A 16,302-nucleotide genomic window follows, 5' to 3' on the forward strand; every position below is an offset into this window, starting at 1 on the left:
GTATAAACCAGTAAAAACCAGTGTGGACCAGCGCTGCCGCAGTGCGAAACCCTTGCGGGCCAGGGCGGCCCGAGCGCAGCCGAGCCTCCCGCTCCTTACGGCCCTTCTCTCTGCAAAACAGACCAGTATAAACCAGTATGGACCGGTATGGACCAGTATGGACCAGTATGGACCAGTATGAACCAGTATGGACCAGTATGGACCAGTATCAACCAGTATGGACTGGTATGGACCAGTATGGACCAGCATAAACCAGTATGGACCAGTATGGACCAGCGCAGCCGAGCCTCCCGCTCCTTACGGCCCTTCTCCCTCAGAGAGAAAACCAGTATGGACCATTATAAACCAGTATGGACCAGGATGGACCAGTATAAACCAGTATGGACCAGCACAGCCACGCCTTGCGCTCCCTGCGGCCCTTCTCCCTGTAAAAACCAGTACAGACCAGTATAAACCAGTACAAACCAGTACCTGCAGCTGTTCTCACAGCTGGCTCCACTCCCTGGGGCCATTCCCAGTACAGACCAGTACAAACCAGTACAAACCAGTATCCCCAGTACCTGCAGCTGTTCTCACAGCTGGCTCCGCTCCCTGGGGCCATTCCCAGTACAAACCAGTACAGACCAGTACAAACCAGTATCCCCAGTACCTGCAGCTGTTCTCACAGCTGGCTCCGCTCCCTGGGGCCATTCCCAGTACAGACCAGTACAGACCAGTACAAACCAGTATCCCCAGTACCTGCAGCTGTTCTCACAGCTGGCTCCGCTCCCTGGGGCCATTCCCAGTACAAACCAGTACAGACCAGTACAAACCAGTATCCCCAGTACCTGCAGCTGTTCTCACAGCTGGCTCCGCTCCCTGGGGCCATTCCCAGTACAGACCAGTACAGACCAGTACAAACCAGTACAAACCAGTACAGACCAGTACAAACCAGTACAGACCAGTACAGACCAGTACAGACCAGTACAAACCAGTATCCCCAGTACCTGCAGCTGTTCTCACAGCTGGCTCTGCTCCTTGGGGCCATTCCCAGTACAGACCAGTACAAACCAGTACAAACCAGTACCTGCAGCTGTTCTCACAGCTGGCTCCGCTCCCTGGGGCCATTCCCAGTACAGACCAGTACAAACCAGTACAAACCAGTATCCCCAGTACCTGCAGCTGTTCTCACAGCTGGCTCCGCTCCCTGGGGCCATTCCCAGTACAAACCAGTACAAACCAGTACAGACCAGTACAAACCAGTATCCCCAGTACCTGCAGCTGTTCTCACAGCTGGCTCCACTCCCTGGGGCCATTCCCAGTACAGACCAGTACAGACCAGTACAGACCAGTACAAACCAGTACAAACCAGTACCTGCAGCTGTTCTCACAGCTCTCTCCGCTCCCTGGGGCCATTCCCAGTACAAACCAGTACAGACCAGTACAAACCAGTATCCCCAGTACCTGCAGCTGTTCTCACAGCTGGCTCCACTCCCCCACTCGTCGGTGCCATCGCAGCAATCTGGGGGGGAGGGGGGGATCAAAACAGCCCCAAAATCCCCCAAAATCCCCCCAAAATTCCCCCAGGATCCCCCAAAATCCCCTCAAACCCCCACGGGACCCCCCAAAATCCCCCCTGGACCCCTCAAATCTCCCCAGAACCCCCCTAAAATCCCCCCCGGACCCCCCAAATCCCCCCCAAATCCCCCCAGGACCCCCCAAATCCCCTCAGGACCCCCCAGATCCCCCCAATCCCCCCCAAATCCCCCCCAATCCCCCCAGGACCCCCCAAATCCCCCCAGGACCCCCCAAATCCCCTCCCAGACACCCCAAATCCACCCAAGCCCTCCCCAAATCTCCCCCAGGACCCCTCCCAGACACCCCAAATCCCCCCAAATCCCCCCCAAATCCCCTCCAGACCCCCCCAAATCCCCCCAGGACCCCCCAAATCCCCCCCAAACCCCCCCCAAATCCCCCCAAGCCCCCAGCCCCACCGCAGACGCCGTCGTTGACGTGTGCCGCGGGGATGCTGCGGGGCCGGTGCCCGGCGTTGGTGCAGTGGAAGCGCCCGTTGGGGCAGGCAGGGGTCCCTGGGGGGGTTTGGGGGGATCCCCTCAGTCTGGGGGGGCACCCAGAGAGGATTTGGGGACCCCTCCTCAAAATTTCGGGGGGTGGGAAGGTTCTAGAAAGGCCCTGGGGTCCCTCAAAGTGAGCCAGGGGTCAGTTCGGCAGGGGTTTGGTTGAGGTTTGGGGGTCCTTGGGGGGATTTGGGGGTCACCCTCAGTTTGGGGGTCCCTAGGGGATTTGGGGGATCCCCTCAGTCTGGGGGGGCACCCAGAGAGACTTTGGGGACCCCTCCCCAAAATTTGGGGGGCTGGGAAGGTTCTAGAAGGGCCCTGGGGGGAGAAATTGGGGTCCCGAAAAGTGAGGAGGGGATTGGGAGAGGGGGGGTTTGAGAGGTTTGGGGGTCCCTGGGGGGATTTGGGGGATCCCTGGGGGGATTTGGGGGATCCCTGGGGGGATTTTGGGGGGTCCTGAGGGGATTTTGGGGGGTCCTGAGGAGATTTTGGGGGGTCCTGAGGGGATTTTGGGGGGTCCCAGGTGATACTGGGGTCCCGTAAAGTGAGGAGGGGGCTCTAAGGTGGAGGTTTAGGGTCCCTGGGGGGATTTGGGGGGATCCCCTCAGTCTGGGGGGGCACCCAGAGGGGCTTTGGGGACCCCTCCCCAAAATTTGGGGGGGTGGGAAGGTTCTAGAAGGGCCCTGGGGGGAGAAATTGGGGTCCCGAAAAGTGAGGAGGGGGCTCTAAGGGGGGGAGATTTTGGAGGTTTGGGGGTCCCTGGGGGGATTTGGGGGATCCCCTCAGTCTGGGGGGGCACCCAGAGAGGATTTGGGGACCCTTCCCCAAAATTTGGGGGGCTGGGAAGGTTCTAGAAAGGCCCTGGGGGGAGAAATTGGGGTCCCAAAAAGCGAGGAGGGGATTGGGAGACGGGGGGGTTTGAGAGGTTTGGGGGTCCCTGGGGGGATTTGGGGGATCCCCTCAGTCTGGGGGGGCACCCAGAGAGGATTTGGGGACCCCTCCCCAAAATTTGGGGGGCTGGGAAGGTTCTAGAAGGGCCCTGGGGTCCCTCAAAGTGAGCCAGGGGTCAGTTCGGGAGGGGTTTGGTTGAGGTTTGGGGGTCCCTGGGGGGATTTGGGGGGTCCTGAGGGGATTTTGGGGGGTCCTGAGGGGATTTGGGGGGTCCTGGAGAGATTTTGGGGATCCTGAGTGGATTTTGGGGAGTCCTGAGGGGATTTTGGGGGGCCCTGAGTGGATTTTGGGGATCCTGAGGGATTTTGGGGAATCCCAAGGTGGATTTTGGGGATCCCAAAGTGGATTTTAGGGTCCCTGGAGTGGATTTTGGGGGGTCCCAGGGTGGTCTTGGGGGATCCCTGTGGGGTTTTTTGGGGTGGATTTTGGGGTTTTTGGGGTTCCCATGATCTGGGGGGGGGTTTGGGGGGAGTTTTGGGGTTTTTGGGGCATTTTTGGGGGTTCCTTGTGGGTTTTTTGGGGCAGTTTTGGGGTTTTTGGGGCAATTTTGGGGTGGATTTTGGGGATTCCCTGTGGGGTTTTTGGGGTGGATTTTGGGGTTTTTGGGGCAGTTTTGGGGTTTTGGGGTTCCCGAGTTCATTTTTGGGGTTCCCAGGCTCCCACCAGGCTCGTCAGAGCCGTCCTGGCAGTCGCAGTTCTGGGGTTTTTGGGGCGGTTTTGGGGTGGATTTTGGGGATTCCCTGTGGGGTTTTTGGGGTGGATTTTGGGGTTTCCTTTGGGGTTTTTGGGGTGGATTTTGGGGTTTTTGGGGCAGTTTGGGGTTTTTGGGGTTTTTGGGGGTCCTGAGTTCATTTTTGGGGGTCCCAGGCTCCCACCAGGCTCGTCAGACCCGTCCCTGCAGTCGCAGTTTTGGGGTTCCCTCTGGGGCAGTTCTGGGGTGGATTTTGGGGTTCCCTGTGGGGTTTTTGGGGCAGTTTTGGGGTTTATGGGGTTCCCACGCCCTGGGGGGGTTTTGGGGTTCCCAAATTCATTTTTGGGGTTCCCAGGCTCCCACCAGGCTCGTCAGACCCATCCTGGCAGTCGCAGTTTTGGGGTTTTTGGGGCGGTTTTGGGATGGATTTTAGGGTGGATTTTGGGGTTCCCTGTGGGGTTTTTGGGGCAGTTTTGGGGCAGTTTGGGGTTTTTGGGGTTTTTGGGGTTCCCGAGTTCATTTTTGGGGTTCCCAGGCTCCCACCAGGCTCGTCAGACCCGTCCTGGCAGTCGCAGTTTTGGGGTTCCCTGTGGGGCAGTTCTGGGGTGGATTTTGGGGTTCCCTGTGGGGTTTTTGGGGCAGTTTTGGGGTTTTGGGGTTTTTGGGGGTCCCGAGTCCATTTCTGGGGTGTTTTTGGGGTTCCCAGGCTCCCACCAGGCTCGTCAGAGCCGTCCTGGCAGTCGCAGTTTTGGGGTTTTTGGGGCAGTTTTGGGGCAGTTTTGGGGCAGTTTTGGGGTGGATTTTGGGGATTCCCTTTGGGGTTTTTGGGGTTTTTGGGGGTCCCAAATCCATTTTTGGGGTTCCCAGGCTCCCACCAGGCTCGTCAGAGCCGTCCTGGCAGTCGCAGTTTTGGGGTTTTTGGGGCGGTTTTGGGGCAGTTTTGGGGTGGATTTTGGGGATTCCCTGTGGGGTTTTTGGGGCTGTTTTGGGGTTTTTGGGGCAGTTTTGGGGTTTTTGGGGTTCCCACGATCTGGGGGGGTTTTTGGGGGTCCCAAATTCATTTTTGGGGGTCCCGAGTTCATTTTTGGGGTTCCCAGGCTCCCACCAGGCTCGTCAGACCCGTCCTGGCAGTCGCAGTTTTGGGGTTTTTGGGGCCGTTTTGGAGCAGTTTTGGGGATTCCCTGTGGGGTTTTTTGGGGTGGATTTTGGGGTTTTTGGGGTTCCCACGCCCTGGGGGGGTTTTTGGGGGTCCCAAATCCATTTTTGGGGGTCCCAGGCTCCCACCAGGCTCGTCAGACCCGTCCTGGCAGTCGCAGTTCTGGGGTTGTTTCGGGGGCAGTTTTGGGGTGGATTTTGTGGATTCCCTGTGGGGTTTTTGGGGCGGTTTTGGGGTTTTTGGGGTTTTTGGGGTTCCCAAATCCATTTTTGGGGTTCCCAGGCTCCCACCAGGCTCGTCAGACCCGTCCTGGCAGTCGCAGTAGTCGTCGTTGACCCAGGCGAAGTCGATGGAGCCGGAGCCGTCCAGGCAGCGGAACGGCCCCGAGGGGTCGTAGAACGGCAGCTCTGGGGGATTGGGGAGAATTTGGGCAAATTTGGGTGAATTTGGGGATTTTGAGGATTTTGGGGATTTTGGGGATTTTAGGGAGGTTTGGGGAAAATTTAGGGGGGGGTTTGGGGAGATTCTGGGAAAATTTGGGGGAAATTTGGGGATTTAGGGGGAATTTTAGGGGGATTTGGGGGGAATTTGGAGAAAATTAGGGAGGATTTGGGGAGGTTTTGGGGGAATTTGGGGAAATTCGGGGATTTTGGGGAGGTTTGGGGAAAATTTAGGGAGGGGTTGGGGAGATTCTGGGGAAATTTGGGGAGATTTGGGCAAATTTGGGCGATTTTGGGGAGGTTGGGGGAAAATTTAGGGGGATTTTGGGGAGATTTGGAGAAAAATAGGGAGGATTTGGGGAGATTTTGGGGGAAATTGGGGGGGAATTTGGGCAAATTTGGGGAAATTTGGGGATTTTGGGGAGGTTTGGGGAAAATTTAGGGGGATTTTGGGGGAATTTGGGGAAAATTGGGGGGGAATTTTGGGGAAAGTGGGGGGAAATTGGAAGGAAATTTGGGGAAATTGGAAAAAATGGGGGGATTTGGACAAATTTGGGCAAATTTGGGGATTTTGGGGAGGTTTGGGGAAAATTTGGGGGGGTTTGGGGAGATTCTGGGAAAATTTGGGGAAATTTGGAGGAAATTTGGGGGATTTGGAGGAAATCTGGAGAAAATGAGGGGGGATTTGAGGAGATTTAGGGGAAATTGGGAGGAAATTTGGGGAAATTGGAAAAATTGGGGGGATTTGGGGAAATTTTGGGGAAATTTGGGCAAATTTGGGGATTTTGGGGAGGTTTGGGGAAAATTTAGGGGGATTTGGGGGGATTCTGGGAAAATTTGGGGAAAATTTGGGGATTTTGGAGGAATTTTAGGGGGATTTGGGGGGAATTTGGAGAAAATTAGGGAGGATTTGGGGAGGTTTTGGGGGAATTTGGGGAAATTCGGGGATTTTGGGGAGGTTTGGGGAAAATTTAGGGAGGGGTTGGGGAGATTCTGGGGAAATTTGGGGAGATTTGGGCAAATTTGGGCGATTTTGGGGAGGTTGGGGGAAAATTTAGGGGGATTTTGGGGAGATTTGGAGAAAAATAGGGAGGATTTGGGAAGATTTTGGGGGAAATTGGGGGGGAATTTGGGCAAATTTGGGGAAATTTGGGGATTTTGGGGAGGTTTGGGGAAAATTTAGGGGGATTTGGGGGGAATTGGGGGGGAATTTTGGGGAAAGTGGGGGGAAATTGGGAGGAAATTTGGGGAAATTGGAAAAAATGGGGGGATTTGGACAAATTTGGGCAAATTTGGGGATTTTGGGGAGGTTTGGGGAAAATTTGGGGGGGTTTGGGGAGAATATGGGAAAATTTGGGGGAAATTTGGGGGAAATTTGGAGGAAATTTGGAGAAATTTGGGGGAAATTTGGGGGATTTGAGAAGATTTTGGGGAAATTTGGGCAAATTTGGGGATTTTGGGGAGGTTTGGGGAAAATGAGAGGGGATTTTGGGGGAATTTGGGGGGGTTTGGGGGGAATTTAGGGAGGTTTTGGGGGAAATTGGAGAAAATTAGGGGGAATTTGGGGAGATTTTGGGGAAATTTGGGCAAATTTGGGGTGAAATTTGGGCAAATTTGGGGATTTTGGGGGAAATCTGGGGATTTTGGGGAGGTTTGGGGAAAATTTGGGCAAATTTGGGGATTTTGGGGAGGTTTGGGGAAAATTTAGGGGGGTTTGGGGGAATTTGGAGAAAATTAGGGAGGATTTGGGAAGATTTTGGGGGAATTTGGGGGAAATTGGGGGGGGAATTTGGGGAAATTTGGGGATTTTGGGGAGGTTTGGGGAAAATTTAGGGCGATTTTGGGGAGATTTGGGGAAAATTTGGGGAGATTTGGGCAAATTTGGGCGATTTTGGGGAGGTTGGGGGAAAATTTAGGGGGGTTTTGGGGAGATTTGGGGGAAATTTGGGGAGATTTGGGCAAATTTGGGCGATTTTGGGGAGGTTGGGGGAAAATTTAGGGGGATTTTGGGGAGATTTGGAGAAAAATAGGGAGGATTTGGGAAGATTTTGGGGGAAATTGGGGGGGAATTTGGGCAAATTTGGGGAAATTTGGGGAAATTTGGGGATTTTGGGGAGGTTTGGGGAAAATTTAGGGGGATTTTGGGGGAATTTGGGGGGAATTGGGGGGGAATTTTGGGGAAAGTGGGGGGAAATTGGGAGGAAATTTGGGGAAATTGGAAAAAATGGGGGATTTGGGCAAATTTGGGCAAATTTGGGGATTTTGGGGAGGTTTGGGGAAAATTTGGGGGGGTTTGGGGAGATTCTGGGAAAATTTGGGGGAAATTTGGAGAAATTTGGGGGAAATTTGGGGGATTTGAGGAGATTTTGGGGAAATTTGGGCAAATTTGGGGATTTTGGGGAGGTTGAGGGAAAATTTAGGGGGATTTTGGGGAATTTGGAGAAAATTAGGGAGGATTTGGGGAGATTTTGGGGGAAATTGGGGGGGAAATTTGGGGAAATTGGAAAAATTGGGGGGATTTGGGGCAAATTTGGGGAAATTTGGGCAAATTTGGGGATTTTGGGGAGGTTGGGGGAAAATTTAGGGGGGGTTTTGGGGAGATCCTGGGGAAATTTGGAGAAATTTGGAGGAAATTTGGGGGATTTGAGGAGATTTAGGGGAAATTGGGGGGAAATTGGGAGGAAATTTGGGGAAATTGGAAAAATTGGGGGGATTTGGGGAAATTTTGGGGAAATTTGGGGGTTTTGGGGAGGTTTGAGGGAATTTGGGGGAAATTTGGGGGAGTTTGAGGGGGTTTGGGGGGAATTTGGGGTGGTTGGGGAGGCTTTGAAGGGGTTTGAGGGGAAATTTGGGGGGGTTTGAGGGGGATTTTGGGGGGGATTTGGGGATTTTGAAGGGATTTGGGAAAACCTGAGGGAAATTTGGGTGGGGTATGAGAGGGATTTGGGGGAAATTTGGGAATTTTGAAGAAATTTGGGGGGATTTGGGGGGTTTGAGGGGGGGTTTGGGGGAATCTGGGGATTTGGGGGAAGTTTGAGGAGATTTGAGGGAAATTTGGAGAAATTTGGGGAGATTTGAGGGGGTTTGAAGGGATATGGGAGGAATTTGGGGGGGATTTGAGGGGGTTTGGGGGATTTGGGGGGATTTTGGGGAAATTTGGGGAGGTTTGGGGGGAAATTGGGGATTTTGGGGGGGTTTGGGGGGATTTTGGGGAGATTTGGGGAAATTTTGGGGGAGTTTGGGGGGACTTGAGGGGGATTTTGGGGAGGATTGGGGGAAATTTGGGGGGTTTAGGAGGATTTGGGGTGGATTTGGGAGGATTTTGGGGCGATTTGGGGCCATTTTGGGGAGGATTTGAGGGGTTTGGGTGGGATTTTGGGGGTTTGGGGGTTCAGGGTGATTTTGGGGTGATTTCTGGGGATTTTGGGGCGATTGGGGGGATTTTGGGGAGGATTTGAGGGGTTTTGGGGGGATTTTGGGGGATTTGGGGGAGGATTTGAGGGGTTTTTGGGGGGATTTGGGGGTTTGGAGGTTCAGGGTGATTTTGGGGTGATTTCTGGGGATTTTGGGGGATTTGGGGGCAGATTTGAGGGGTTTTGTGGGGGATTTGGGGGTTTGGGGGCTCAGGGTGATTTTGGGGTGATTTCTGGGGATTTTGGGGGATTTGGGGGCAGATTTGAGGGGTTTTGTGGGGGATTTGGGGGTTTGGGGGTTCAGGGTGATTTTGGGGTGATTTCTGGGGATTTTGGGGGGATTTGGGGGGATTTTGGGGAGATTTGAGGGGATTTTGGGGAGGATTTGAGGGGTTTGGGGTGGGATTTTGGGGGATTTTGGGGCGATTTTGGGGGATTTTGGGGAGGATTTGAGGGGTTTTGGGTGGGATTTGGGGGGTTTGGGGGCTCAGGGTGATTTTGGGGTGATTTCTGGGGATTTTGGGGCGATTTTGGGGCAGATTTGAGGGGTTTTGGGTTGGATTTGGGGGGTTTGGGGGTTCAGGGTGATTTTGGGGTGATTTCTGGGGATTTTGGGGCGATTTTGGGGCAGATTTGAGGGGTTTTGGGGTGATTTGGGGGTTTGGGGGCTCAGGGTGATTTTGGGGGGATTTCTGGGGATTTTGGGGTCACTCACGGCTCAGGGCCACCCCCCGGGGCCGTGGCACCGTCACCTCGGGGCTCCCAGCCAGGGCCAGGGGCAGCAGCAGCAGCAGGGGCAGCATGGCTGGCCTGGGGAAACTGAGGCACAGAGCCCAAATTCCCTCAAATTCGCCTCAAAATATTGAGTTCCAGCTCAAAATCCCTCAAATCCACCCCAAATCCACCTCAAAATACTCAAATCCATCTCAAAATATTTAATTCCAGCTCAAAATCCCTCAAATCCACCCCAAACTCCCTCAAATCCATCTCAAAATATTTAATTCCATCTCAAAATCCCTTAAATCCACCCCAAAATCCCTCAAATTCACCTCAAAATCCTCAAATCCACCCAAAATCCACCCCCAAATCCCTCAAATCCATCTCAAAATCCCTCAAATCCACCCCAAAATCCCTCAAATTCCCTCAAATCCATCTCAAAATATTTAATTCCACCCCAAATTCCCTCAAATCCACCCCAAAATCACTCAATTCGACCCCAAAATCCCTCAAATCCACCCCAAATTCCCTCAAATGCACCCAAAATCCCTCAAATCCACCCCAAAATCCCCAGAAATCACCCCAAAATCCTTCAAAACCACCCCAAAATCCCTCTAATCCATCTCAAAATCCCTCAAATCCACCCCAAAATCCCTCAAATTCCCTCAAATCCATCTCAAAATATTTAATTCCATCCCAAAATCCCTCAAATCCACCCCAAAATCCATAAAATCCACCTCAAATTCTCTCAAATCCACCTCAAAATCCTCAAATCCATCTCAAAATATTTAATTCCATCTTGAAATTCCTCAAAACTACCCGAAAATCACTCAATTCGACCCCAAAATCCTTCAAATCCACCTCAAAACCTTTCAAATCCACCCCAAAATCCTCAAATCCATCTCAAAATATTTAATTCCATCCCAAAATCCCTCAAATCCACCCCAAAATCACTCAATTCGACCCCAAAATCCCTCAAATCCACCCCAAATTCCCTCAAATCCACCCCAAAATCCCTCTAATCCATCTCAAAATACTCAAATCCATCTCAAAATCCTCAAATCCACCCCAAAATCCCTCAAATCCACCCCAAAAATCCCTCAAATCCACCCCAAAAATCCACAAAGTCCCCTTTAAAAGCCCAAAAATCCCCTTCAAACCCCCCAATTCCCCTTTAAACCCCCCAAAATCGCATTTAAACTTCCCAAAATCCCCTCTAAACCCCCCAAAACCCCTCAGATCCCCCCTCAGACCCCCCAAAATCCCCAAAATCCTCAAAAATCCACAAAAATCCTCAAAAAATCCCCTTTAAACACCCAAAACCCCTCAGGATCCCCCCTCAGAACCCTCAAAAAATCCCCAAATTCTCCCCAAAAATCCCCTCTAAACACCCCAAAATCTCCTCTAAACCCCCCCAAACCCCTCAGATCCCCTCTCAGACCCCCCAAAAATCCACAAAATCCTCAAAAATCCCCAAAAATCCCCTTTAAACCCCCAAAATCCTCTTTAAACACCCCAAAACCCCTCAGGACCCCCCTCACACCCGCCCTCAGACCCCTCAAAATCCCCTTTAAACCCCCCCAAAATCCCCAAATTCTCCCCAAAAATCCCCTTTAAACACCCAAAATCCCCTCTAAACCCCCAAAACCCCTCAGATCCCCCCTCAGAACCCCCCAAAATCACCAAAATCCCCTTTAAACACCCAAAACCCCTCAGGACCCCCCTCACACCCGCCCTCAGACCCCTCAAATTCCCCTTTAAACCCCCCCAAAATCCCCAAATTCTCCCCAAAGATCCCCTTTAAACACCCCAAATCCCCTCTAAACCCCCCAAAACCCCTCAGATTCGTTCTCAGGCCCCCCAAAATTCCCCAAAATCCCCCAAAATCCTCAAAAATCCCCAAAATCCCCCCCAAAAATCCCCTTTAAACACCCCCAAACCCTCAGGAACCCCCTCAGATCCTCCCTCAGAACCCTCAAAAATCCACAAAAATCCCCAAATTTCCCCCAAAATCCCTTCTAAACCCCCCAAAACCCCTCAGATCCCCTCTCAGACCCCCCAAAAATCCCAAAATCCCCCCAAAAACCCCAAAATTCCCCCAAATCTCCCCGAACCCGCCCCCATCCCCCCCGTACCTCTCCGGCCCTCACGCGCGCGCCTCAGCCCCTCACAGGCCGGAACCGGAAGTGGAACCAGGAGGAACTTCCGGTCGTTGCCATGGCGGCCGCCATCTTGAGTACGGCGTTTCCTTTCATCCTGGGCGCCGCCATCTTGGGTGCGGCGGCTCAGCCAATCAGCGCCCGAGCGTCCCGTTGCCATAGCGACGTGGGCGCCGCCATCTTGGGTGCGGCGGCTCAGCCAATCAGCGCCCGAGCGTCCCGTTGCCATAGCGACTCGGGGGCGTGGCCAAAGGGGCGGCAGGTGCCGGAGGGCGCGCGCGGGATTTGGGGATTTTGGGGGAAATTTGGGGATTTTGGGGTTCTGGGGGGGGATTTGGGGTGAAATTTGGGAATTTTGGGGTCCTGGAAGGGGAATTTGGGGAGAAATTTGGGGATTTTGGGGTCCAGGCGGGGAATTTGGGGTGAAATTTGGGAATTTTGGGGTCCTGAAAGGGGAATTTGGGGTGAAATTTGGGAATTTTGGGGTCCTGGGGGGGAATTTGGGGTGAAATTTGGGAATTTTGGGGTCCTGGGGGAAAATTGGGGTGAAATTTGGGGATTTTGGGGTCCAGGCGGAGAATTTGGCGTGAAATTTGGGGATTTTGGGGTCCAGGCGGGGAATTTGGGGTGAAATTTGGGGATCTTGAGGTCCTGGAAGGGGAATTTCGGGTGAAATTTGGGAATTTTGGGGTCCTGGGGGTGATTTGGGGAGAAATTTGGGGATTTTGGGGTCCTGGAAGGGAAATTTGGGGTGAAATTTGGGGATTTTGGGCTCCTGGGGGGGGGAATTTGGGGTGAAATTTGGGAATTTTGGGGTCCTGGAAGGGGAATTTCGGGTGAAATTTGGGGATTTTGGGGTCCTGGAAGGGGAATTTGGGGTGAAATTTGGGAATTTTGGGGTCCTGGGGGGGGATTTGGGGTGAAATTCGGGAGATTTGGGGCTCCTGGGGGAGATTTAGGGTGAAATTTTGGGGGATTTGGGGGGTCCTGGGGGAGATTTGGGGGTCCTGAGGGATTTTGGGGTGAAATTTGGGGATTTTGGGGTCCTGGGGGGGATTTGGGGTGAAATTCAGGAGATTTGGGGGGTCCTGAGGGATTTTGGGGTGAAATTTGGGGATTTTGGGGTCCTGGGGGGGGATTTGGGGTGAAATTTCAGAGATTTGGGGACCCTGGGTGGGGGTTTGGGGTGAAATTCGGGAAATTTGGGGTCCTGGGGGAGATTTGGGCCGAAATTTGGGGGATTTGGGGGATCCTGGGGGGAATTTGGGGTGAAATTCGGGAGATTTGGGGGGTCCTGGAGGGGATTTGGGAGTCCTGAGAGAATTTGGGGTGAAATTTGGATATTTTGGGTGTCCTGGGGGGGATTTGGGGGGGTCCTGAGGGGATTTGGGGTGAAATTCGGGGAATTTGGGGATCTTGGAGAGGATTTTGAGGCTCCTGAGGTGGAAATTTGGGGGTTTTGGGTGAGATTTGGGCCATTTTTTTGGGGGGGGGTAAATTTTGGGGGTCCCCGGGGGGGTTTGGGGTGGATCCGAGGGTCCCCCCCAAGCCCCCCCTGACCCCTCTGTGCCCCTCCCCCCCTCCCCCCCCAGCTCCGGGACCCCCCAATGGCCGCAGGAGACCCCGGTACGGGGGGGGGGAGGGGAATGGGGGGTGTGGGGGGGATTTGGGGGGATTTTGGGGGGGTCCTGGGGATGGTTTAGGGGGTCCTGGGAGGGTTTGGGGTGGCTTGGGAGGGAATTTGGGGGTCCTGGGGGGGATTTGGGGGGTCCTGGGAGGGATTTGGGGGGTCCTGGGGGGATTTTGGGGGATCCTGGGAAGGTCCTGGGGGGTCCTGGAGGGGATTTTGGGGTTTTGGGGGGGGTCTCTGGGGTTATTTTGGGTTTATTTTGGTTTATTTGGGGTTTATTTTGGTTTATTTGGGGGTCTAAGGGGTTATTTTGGGTTTATTTTGGGGTTATTTTGGGGTCTTTTGGGTTTATTTGGGGTTATTTGGGTTCGTTTGGGGGGGGTTGGGTTATTTAAGGGTTATTTTGAGATATTTTGGGTTATTTTGGGTTATTTTGGGTTTATTTTGGGTTATTTTGAGATATTTTGGGTTATTTGGGGTTATTTTGAGATATTTTGGGTTATTTTGGGTTTATTTTGGGGTTATCTTGGGTTATTTTGAGATATTTTGGGTTATTTGGGGTTATTTTGGGGTTATTTTTGTTTATTTTGGGTTATTTTGGGTTACTTTGGGTTTATTTTGGGTTATTTTGGGTTTGTTTGGGTTATTTTGGGTTATTTTGAGATATTTTGGGTTTTTTTGGATTGTTTTGGGTTATTTTGGGTTACTTTGGGTTTATTTTGAGTTTATTTTGGGTTTATTTGGGTTATTTTGGGTTATTTTGGGTTATTTTGGGTTATTTTGAGATATTTTGGGTTATTTTGGGTTATTTTGGGTTATTTTGGGGTTATTTTGGTTTATTTTGGGTTATTTTGGGTTATTTTGGGCCCCCCCAGGCCGGGCTCAGCCCCAGAACAGCCCCGGGACCCCCCGGGACCCCCGGCAGGACCAGGTGGGGCTGAAACCCCCCGTGACCTCTGACCCCTGACCCCCCTCTGACCCCTGAACCCCCCGTGACCCTCCCTGAACCCCCTGTGACCCCTGACCCCCCTGTGACCCCTGACCCCCCGTGACCCTTCATTGTCCCCTGACCCCCCTGTGACCCCTCCCTGAACCCCCAATGACCCCTGACCCCCCTGTGACCCCTGACCCCCCGTGACCCTTCATTGTCCCCTGACCCCCCTGTGACCCCTCCCTGAACCCCCAGTGACCCCTGACCCCCCCCAAATTTGGGCATTTGGGACCCCCCTGACCCCTGGGTGACCCCTCTGTGACCCCTCTGTGACCCCTGGGTGACCCCTGACCCCCCTGTGACCCCTGACCCCTCTGTGACCCCTCCGTGACCCCTGGGTGACCCCTCTGTGACCCCTGGGTGACCCCTCACCCCTCCATGACCCCCTTGTGACCCCGCGGTGACCCCTGACCCCCCCCAGTGAGACCTCTGGGTGACCCCTCCGTGACCCCTCTGTGACCCCTGCAATGACCCCTCTGTGACCCCTCCGTGACCCCTCTGTGACCCCTGCAATGACCCCTCCATGACCCCTGGGTGACCCCTGGGTGACCCCAAGGTGACCCATGACCCCACCATGACCCCCTCCATGACCTCTGGGTGACCCCCCTGTGACCCCTCTGTGACCCCTGGGTGACCCTTCTGTGACCCCTGACCCCCTGGTGACCCCTGCCCCCCCGGTGACCCCTGGGTGACCCTTCTGTGACCCCCGGGTGACCCCTGGATGACCCCTCTGTGACCCCTGACCCCCTGGTGACCCCGCGGTGACCCCTGGATGACCCCGCTGTGACCCCTGGGTGACCCCACTGTGACCCCTGACCCCCCGGTGACCCCGCGGTGACCCCTGGGTGACCCCTGGGTGACCCCACTGTGACCCCACTGTGACCCCACTGTGACCCCCCCAGTGACCCCGGGGTGACCCCGGGGTGACCCCGCCCCTCCCCCAGGTCTGGGGTCTCCGGGGGTCCCTGGGGCGGCTGCGGCTGCGCGGGGAGGAGGCGCAGAGAGTGCGGGGGATCTACCTGAGGGTACGGGAACTGCTGCAGGTGAGAGACACACCTGGGATAGGTAATGACACACCTGGGGTCACACACACACCTGGGGAGGAGGCGCAGAGAGTGAGGGGGATCTACCTGAGAGTGAGGGACCTGCTGCAGGTGAGACACACCTGAGACAGGTGAGACACACCTGAGACACACCTGGGTACACCTGGGACAGGTGAGAGACACCTGGGATGGGTAATGACACACCTGGGGAGGAGGCGCAGAGAGTGAGGGGGATCTACCTGAGAGTGAGGGAACTGCTACAGGTGAGACACACCTGAGACAGGTAATGACACACCTGGGACAGGTAATGACACACCTGGGTACACCTGGGATACACCTGGGGTCACACACACACCTGGGGAGGAGGCGCAGAGAGTGAGGGGGATCTACCTGAGGGTCAGAGAGCTGCTGCAGGTGAGAGACACACCTGGGACACACCTGGGACAGGTAATGACACACCTGGGGTCACACACACACCTGGGACAGGTCACACACACACCTGGGGAGGAGGCGCAGAGAGTGCGGGGGATCTACCTGAGGGTCAGAGACCTGCTGCAGGTGAGAGACACACCTGAGACAGGTAATGACACACCTGGGACAGGTAATGACACACCTGGGGTCACACACACACCTGGGACAGGTCACACACACACCTGGGGAGGAGGCGCAGAGAGTGCGGGGGATCTACCTGAGGGTCAGAGACCTGCTGCAGGTGAGACACCTGAGACAGGTAATGACACACCTGGGACACACCTGGGTACACCTGGGTACACCTGGGACAGGTCACACACACACCTGTCTCACCTGTCTCTCACCTGTCCCTCACCTGTCTCACCTGTCTCACCTGTCTCACCTGTCTCTCACCTGTCTCTCACCTGTCTCTCACCTGTCTCACCTGTCTCACCTGTCTCACCTGTCTCTCACCTGTCTCTCACCTGTCCCTCACCTGTCTCACCTGTCTCACCTGTCCCTCACCTGTCTCTCACCTGTCTCTCACCTGTCTCTCACCTGTCTCTCACCTGTCTCTCACCTGTCTCACCTGTCTCTCACCTGT

The 16,302-nt window shown here is 54.2% G+C and overlaps 1 protein-coding gene across 1 annotated transcript; it reads right to left on the reverse strand.

The window, feature by feature from the left end:
• Nucleotides 1-28: 28 nt before the first annotated feature.
• On the reverse strand, nucleotides 29-11,603 carry LOC311166099 (glucosidase 2 subunit beta-like; the record flags this gene model as incomplete). The annotated part of the gene is made up of 6 exons (XM_084227576.1): nucleotides 11,561-11,603; nucleotides 9,424-9,527; nucleotides 5,146-5,262; nucleotides 1,974-2,069; nucleotides 1,444-1,501; nucleotides 29-110 (listed from the first exon to the last, which is right to left on the reverse strand). Coding segments are annotated over exons 2-6 (441 nt in total), but the record flags the coding sequence as incomplete, so codon positions are not given.
• Nucleotides 11,604-16,302: the final 4,699 nt, after the last annotated feature.

Source organism: Fringilla coelebs, assembly GCF_963513975.1.
Source record: "Fringilla coelebs genome assembly, contig: SCAFFOLD_480, whole genome shotgun sequence".
NCBI lineage: Eukaryota > Metazoa > Chordata > Aves > Passeriformes > Fringillidae > Fringilla > Fringilla coelebs.